Source organism: Mytilus edulis, chromosome 12 (assembly GCF_963676685.1).
Source record: "Mytilus edulis chromosome 12, xbMytEdul2.2, whole genome shotgun sequence".
Taxonomy (NCBI): domain Eukaryota; kingdom Metazoa; phylum Mollusca; class Bivalvia; order Mytilida; family Mytilidae; genus Mytilus; species Mytilus edulis.
This window is the reverse complement of record NC_092355.1, coordinates 52,186,984-52,194,572: the sequence shown is the minus strand read 5'-3', so window position 1 is coordinate 52,194,572 and position 7,589 is coordinate 52,186,984. Positions and strand designations below refer to the sequence as shown.

Here is a 7,589-nt window from a genome sequence, read left to right as displayed (position 1 = left end):
ACCAGAGACTGCTTACATGACGATGAGACCCCCCTCCCTTGGTTTTTTAATGTCCCTAAAATTCCACAAAATTATACACTTTGTATATGTAAAGGTTGTATCAAAAGGATTTACCAAAGTAACGTCATCGTCGATATCTACCGAGTGCTTAGATAGTCATTTTTCAACCAAAAAAATGTTAAATTTTCAGGACATAGGGCACGGGGCAATGGTGATACCTCACATGAACTCTTAATCATCTATGTTTACGGAGGGCCTAATTTGTCAATTTGATATTCAAAATGTATTGTGAAAAGCTACCGGAGACCGCTTTAATGATGGTGAGACCCCCTTGGTTTTTGAATGCCCTTAAAATTCGCCGAAATTATAGTCTCTGTATAAATGAATAAACACATCATTGATCCCAGGATTAAATTTCGTATTTACGTCAGACACGCGTTTCGTCTACAAAAGACTAATCAGTGACGCTTGAATCCAAAAATGTTAAAAAGGCCAAATAAAGTACGAAGTTGAAAAGCATTGAGAACTAAAATTCGTAAACGTTTTGCCAAATACAGCTAAGGTTATCTATTCCTTAGTATTTCATAAAATGAAAAGTTTTGTAAACAGTTAATTTACAAATAAGACCATATCAATGATAATTCATGACTACTGGGCTTGTGATACCCTCGGGGAATTAAATTTCCACCAGCAGTGGCATCGACCCAGTGATTGTATATACACTCATCATAGATATCAGGATTACATTTTGTATAAATATTGTATCAAAAGGATTTCCCAAAATAAAGTCATCTTCGATATCTACGGCTTGCTTAGATTGTCACTTTTCAGCAAGAAATTGTGAAACTGTCAATACAAAGGGCACGGGGCAATGGTGAGACAACCTGATCTCTCAATTTTTCTAACACTATGCAGACAATTAAAATCAGTTTAATCCACCATTTTCTACATTTGCCTATACCAAGTCAGGAATATGACAGTTGTTGTCCATTCGTTTTTTATGTGTTTTGTCATTTGATTTTGCCATGATTAGAGACTTTCCGATTTGATTTTCCTTTGCGTTCAGTATTTTTGTGATTTTACTTTCAAGTTTATTTGTAAGAATAAACGTAACTAAAATGAACTTAGGTAGATATCATGTGTGATATGTTTACGGAGGGTCCAAAGTGCCAGTTTGTTATTCAAAATTGTGAAATAGTGAAAACCGACCGCTTAAATGACGGCGATACCCTTTGTCTTTCAATGGCATTCGTATCTTTTCACTCCTTTTAATTATGAAAATCATGCTTCTATGTTATCAAACATTTAAATTTTTGATGATTTTGAACTAAATTTGAATATCGAAACGACTGCTATCGAATATCGAATATCGCTCATTTGAAAAAAATGTGTTCTTATATATTTTTGTCCTTTTTGAACAATAAGATATTTTTTACTATTGAATTTCCTTTTACAGATTATTTAATACAAATAGAACAAGGTGTAATACAAAAGGGAAGGTATAATAAGTAGAAAAAATAAAATCGGCAAAAGGACGACAACCCCCTCTCGAAAAAGACGAAAAGATAAACATTCCACAAGTAACTTCACACTGCTGGTGGACGTTTCGTTCCCGAGGGTATCACCAGCACAGTAGTCAGCACTTCGGTGTTGACATGAATATCAATTATGTGGTCATTTTTATAAATTTCCTGTTCACAAAACTTTAATTTTTTCGAAAAACTAAGGATTTTCTTATCCCAGGAATAGATTACCTTAGCCGTATTTGGCACAACTTTTTGGAATTTTGGATCCTCAATGCTCTTCAACTTCGTACTTGTTTGACTTGAGTAATATTTTTGATATGAGCGTCACTGATGAGTCTTATGTAGACGAAACGCGCGACTGATAACTATTCACAGAAATCTAAAGACTTAACGACATTGACCCCCCGAAAAAAAGGTGATTTAAGATAAAAAAAAAAAAAGAATACAAGAAAGAATTGATTGATATTGTAGTGCTTTCCAAACCTACATAATTCATATTTTACTATGCCTCTACAATTTAATGCATATATTAAGATTTTATATGTTTATCCTTTCTGGTCCTACATCATGTTGTGTGTCACAATAAAACTTAGGGTTTATCCACAATTTTTCCACATAAAGTTATACCTGTACCAAGTCAGGAATATGGCATGTGATTTCTATTCGTTTGATGAGCTTGAGGCTTTGATTTGGTCATTCGATAAGATACTTTTTGTTAAATTTTCCCTTCAGTTCGATATTGTTAATATTCTATGTTTTGCAGTCACACATGATTTTCTCAGACTGTTAATAACCTCTTTACCCATCATCTGTTTAAGGTGTACCCTCTAAAAAAAAGTTTGTTTAAAAGTAAGTTCATTCCCTAACTTAAAAGACTGAGTAATCTAAGATAGGTACTCTGTTTCGTAGGTTGTATTTTTTATTGTTGCTTTGATCCAACTTGTATATCAATTTTAATGTCAACGGGTTTTTATATTTTCCTATTGTTTTGCTGTAAGGTAATATAACGGTTGAAAGAAGGCTTTTCAAATAATTTGTTCAGGTTCTTTGTCCAACGGCTGATATTTTTCGTGTTTGCTGTGCCCATATTTTGACTATTTTATTTATTATGTCTGTCGTTGTAAATATAACGGAATTTGAGGAGACTGTGTTACAAGTGAGAAGCGCTATAAAACCAGGTTCAATCCACCATTTTCTTCGATTCGAAAATGCCTGTAGCAAGTCAGGATTATGACACTTGTTGTCAATTCGTTTTTGATGTGTTTTGTCGTTTGATTTTGCCATGTGATTATGGACTTTCCGATTGAATTTTCCTCGGAGTTCAGTATTTTTGAGATTTTCCTTTTTTTTGCAAACTTTTAAAATATGCTTATTTTCGTTGTAAATAATAACATGTACTATATAGTTTGTAAACATTTGTCATCCTCGCAAAACACTAGTTACTTTCAAAATGTCACCTATTAATGGTAAACATCTCTTGTCTATAAGATGCCTCCTTCTTTCAATTGCAATATTTGTTTTGTTGTTCAACAAAGTATGATTAGTATAATATTGAGCACAGTTTGTATTTCCTCTTGAGTAATTCGGTTTTCTTGATTTCAATAAATCGTAATTGTAATTTTTATCCAGATGCGTACTACCTTCGTCGACCCCTTCCTTTCCAGGTAATGTGACCTGATGTACAGCCAATGAGGTCGCAGTAATGTCAATCACGTGACCAGGTACACGATTCACTGCCGTCAAAACAATAAATGAATCTATATAAGGTCTGCCTATAACCAGGTCAGGTAAGTCAAAAAGTGGATAGGATTTTTTTATTATGAGGAAGTCAATTCCATATGGTGTATGTAAAGATCCTCTATTATAAGCTGCATATCTCAGGGTCACGTGATTCTTTGCCTCTTCGAGCGTAACATCCCGTACGTCTGTACGTCTACCTATAAGCAACAAATCGTCTGAATTGCTTAGCGTCGATTTCAAAATGGTTTCCAATGTTTTTATGAGGCCATCTGTAAACAGGATATCACCGTTAGCATATGCATAAAACGTAGAATCTTCAGCCTTGAAACTCGAGTAAAACAGATCTTTTAGCACGGGTACCTTAGTTACGCTTGCTACTTTTAGAACTGGAAGAACCTTCCAACCCATCGACTTCACTCTTACAGTCAAATCAGACTCATTAGTAAATAAGATTCTAACAACATTCTTCTGCAAAAGATTCCAGTTTTGAACAGTATTATTTCGGCAAATATTTTTTTTCTTGTCAGAAATCCATGTTGTTAAAATAGTAAGAAGAGGCTTTGTCTTTTGAATTACTTGTTTGTCATCTTGATGCTCAAGATGAACTGCTCCTCTGAGTAATGTAAATGTATTAAATGCATTTCTGTGATCTTGGTAAAATGGTTTCAGCAAGAAGAATGTGTAGAGGGAACAGTATAAAATAATAACGATGGTCGCCTGGTATATAATCTTTTTTGGTACCATTGGAATGACGACTGGTATCAACTGTGAATAAAAAATGTTTTTCGTATCAAAAGTCAATCATATCAAGATAGTTCGCCTTTTCAGAATCTAATGGACTATGGGTAATCTCATTGCTCGTACAACATAATGAAAATAACGTTTCGTCGTTGGACGAATTTCCATTGTTTAGAACGTTTTAAACCAATCATAACGAATTCGAGTACGTTTGAAAATATTACCCAGAATGCATTAGATTCTGAATAGACGAATTATATGTCCATGTCGTGTAGCATACCGTCTTTTATTCAAAGGCATCGAACCTAATAAAATAAATAAAAACAAGAGGGAAATTCGAAAAAAAATTCTTAAGATTTTATTATCTTGATGCTGACTTCCGAACTGGTGATACCATTGGAAAAAGAAACTATACCAGTATCGGCATCAACCTTGTTGTAATAAGACTCATTATAGATACCAGGTTATGAATTATATAGAAGAGTTCAACACTGTCACCAGCCCAGTAGTCAGCACTTCGGTGTTGACATGAATATCAATTATATGGTCATTTTTATAAATTTTCTGTTTACAAAACTTTTGAATTTTTCGAAAAACTAAGGATTTTCATACCCCAGGAGTAGATTACCTTAGCAGTATTTGGCACAACTTTTGGGAATTTTGGCTCCTCAATGCTCTTCAACTTTGTATTTGTTTGGCTTTTAACTATTTTGATCTGAGCGTCACTGATGAGTCTTATGTAGACAAAACGCGCGTCTGGCGTACAAAATTATAATCCTGGTACTTTTGATAACTATTTACACCACTGGGTCGATGCCACTGCTGGTGGACGTTTCGTCCCCGAGGGTATCACCAGCCCAGTAGTCAGCACTTCGGTGTTGACATGAATATCATTTATATGGTAATTTTTATAATTTTTTTGTTTACAAAACTTTTGAATTTTTCGAAATACTAAGGATTTTCTTACCCCAGGAGTAGATTACCTTAGCAGTATTTGACACAACTTTTGGGAATTTTGGGTCCTCAATGCTCTTCAACTTTGTATTTGTTTGGCTTTTTAACTATTTTGATCTGAGCGTCACTGATGAGTCTTATGTAGACAAAACGCGCGTATGGCGTATAAAATTATAATCCTGGTACTTTTGATAACCAATTAATATAAGTTTCAGTATGAAATTTATGAAACTTAGAATTTTACAATGTTAATGTAGAATTTTAAAACATATCAGGACCTATTTTTCTGGGCGGAATATTCATGTAAGTTTATTTTCACTTTTTAAGTTACAAAATGACATCATACATATATTACCTTAGGAAATATTCATGTAGTTTAATTTTCTGTAAATAATATATACAGGTACACGAAAAACGAATCAATAATGTTGATTTCGTAGAGTTTTGTGTCTTAAACTCCGGATGAAGACATTTAATAGAGTGAATTTGATTTTTGTTGTCCAGAAGTGCGTTTCTGTGAAATATTTGTATATCCTACCTACAAAAGTCCTTATTTAAATAAAGGATGACTACATTTGTTTTTCATTTTTTTATTCCGAAGTGCGTATGTGTGACACGTTTTTACATTATATTAAATAAAATATGACTACATTTGGTAATCTTTTTTTTTGTCCAGAAGTGAGTTTCTGTGAAATGTTTTTATATCTTACTTATAGAAAAGTCTTAGTTTGAATAAAGCATGTCTTTATTTGTTCATTCTTTTTTTACGTCAGTATAGACACATGATACATGATAACAAATAAAGCTACTTTCAAGCTATCTTATTCATTCTAATAGAAAAGCACAATAAATCCAATCGAAAAATAACTGTAAAACCAAACTAAGTTTTAATACGTATGACTATAGATTTTTCTTCATGTTCCATTGCGTTAATATCGATCCAAACATCATCATATAATTAAATAATAACCACTTAAGCTACCCTCTTTGCAAGCATATATAATTATTTTCAACAGAATATACAGTATAAACCACACACGAAAAAATCTATAAAAATAAATTTTTAAATTGAAATACTTGAGCGATCAAACGAGAAGAACCTAAATGTTTAATATTACAAAGTCGTTAAAATTTGTTATTTGATGTAATAGTTTGTTACTACTGATTTTAAAATGAAAATCGAGAATCCAAAGTGCAAAATTATTGGAAGTTATTTGAAATCTTTAAAATGTGTAAAACATCATAAGAAATTCAGATAATATGCGAACGATTAGAAATAGAACAATGATACACAAGAAAATAAACTAACAATGACAGAAATATACACAGTGAATACACTGAATGTAAGGAATTATACAATATAATTTATGAATTGATTAAGGGGGAATATATTAAAGATAAATTTGCATATTATGAATTATGTCAATTCCATTACAATGCATTTTGTGCTTATCATACCATAGTGGATAACCTTTTCAGCTGTAGCAATATATATATATATATATTCAGTGCTAGTGAATGAAATCAATGCTTTACAAATTTTGTTCTTTCAAAACGTCTGCATTTATCTTTATCAGGCAGGAACTTCGTAACCGAAACGAGTATAAGCCAGTTTGGCTTATTTAACTAGAAGCTGAATATATATCATCAAACAGGATATAAAAATATGACTTACACGCATTGCAGAAGGGACCTAGCAATGCTAACGAAAATAAAAAGAAAGTAGATAATTTGTATTTTCAAATATTGAATGATGTTTCTACAAAAAATATCATTACAATTTAAATCGTAAAGCGTTTAATACAAACACAGAAAAATTCAAGATATTTAATTTCTGAAAGCAAGAACCTATCAATGACATGACATGTACAAAATGCATCTATATTTAGAAGAATAAAATACAATGAAGAATTGATGTAAGAAAATCATTGACAGGTGTAGGCCGATACATACAAAAATACAGTTTTTCATCAGATTTCCGCGTTCTGGTTTTGTGTTTTAATGATAGTACATAAAACTATTTATAAACATCAATAACAAAATATGTACTTAGATAATTTAACTTACCAGGATTTTGGATTCCGTCAAAATATTTTAAGTACATAAACAAGTTTCCCATAATCTATAGGTTATTTTAAAATATATGCATTTGAGCAGCGGAGTGTTTCAAAATATTCATCCTATTCATTTAAAATTGAAGGTAAAGTAGGTGAAATAACGAAATATGCAATGCTGTCTTTTAAAGCGTAAAGATTTATTAAAGGTGAATGAAACATAATATGTTTATTTAAAGGACAATAAACTCTGTTCCAGCATATTCTCGTAACATTATTCACTGCAAATGTTATCGGTGTATCGTTTGATTGTTGTAACAATAATACACATTGTTGTATAAATGTGTGCACTTGAAGTGTGGGAAACTATGACAATGCATGTACCAATTATACATCCCACAGATTAAAAAAAGATTCACTTCTTAAAAATGAAGTTTTGGTGCATTTTTCAAGAATTGGGGTTTATATTGGAAGGCAGACATGGCTGCGAACTTATACATTACAAACAGTAAAAGGATGCATTTCTTTAGAATGTTGTTCTCTGTTGGAAGGCAAACGTGGCTGCCTTATCATACAT

General features: G+C 32.1%; 1 protein-coding gene across 2 annotated transcripts; it reads right to left on the bottom strand.

Moving 5' to 3' along the window:
- Positions 1 to 1,437: 1,437 nt before the first annotated feature.
- On the bottom strand, positions 1,438 to 7,169 carry LOC139498770 (uncharacterized). 2 transcript variants are annotated; one of them, XR_011658007.1, is made up of 3 exons: positions 7,026 to 7,169; positions 1,900 to 4,031; positions 1,438 to 1,591 (listed from the first exon to the last, which is right to left on the bottom strand). XR_011658007.1 is itself a non-coding variant. In XM_071287309.1 (2 exons), the coding sequence occupies exon 2, from the start codon at positions 4,008 to 4,010 to the stop codon at positions 2,946 to 2,948; it is 1,065 nt and encodes a 354-aa protein (XP_071143410.1). In that variant the 5' UTR covers positions 4,011 to 4,031; positions 7,026 to 7,163; the 3' UTR covers positions 2,847 to 2,945. The 2 variants fall into 2 exon arrangements, 1 of the variants encoding a protein (XP_071143410.1); XM_071287309.1 differs by lacking the exon at positions 1,438 to 1,591 and having other exon boundaries at positions 2,847 to 4,031; positions 7,026 to 7,163.
- Positions 7,170 to 7,589: the final 420 nt, after the last annotated feature.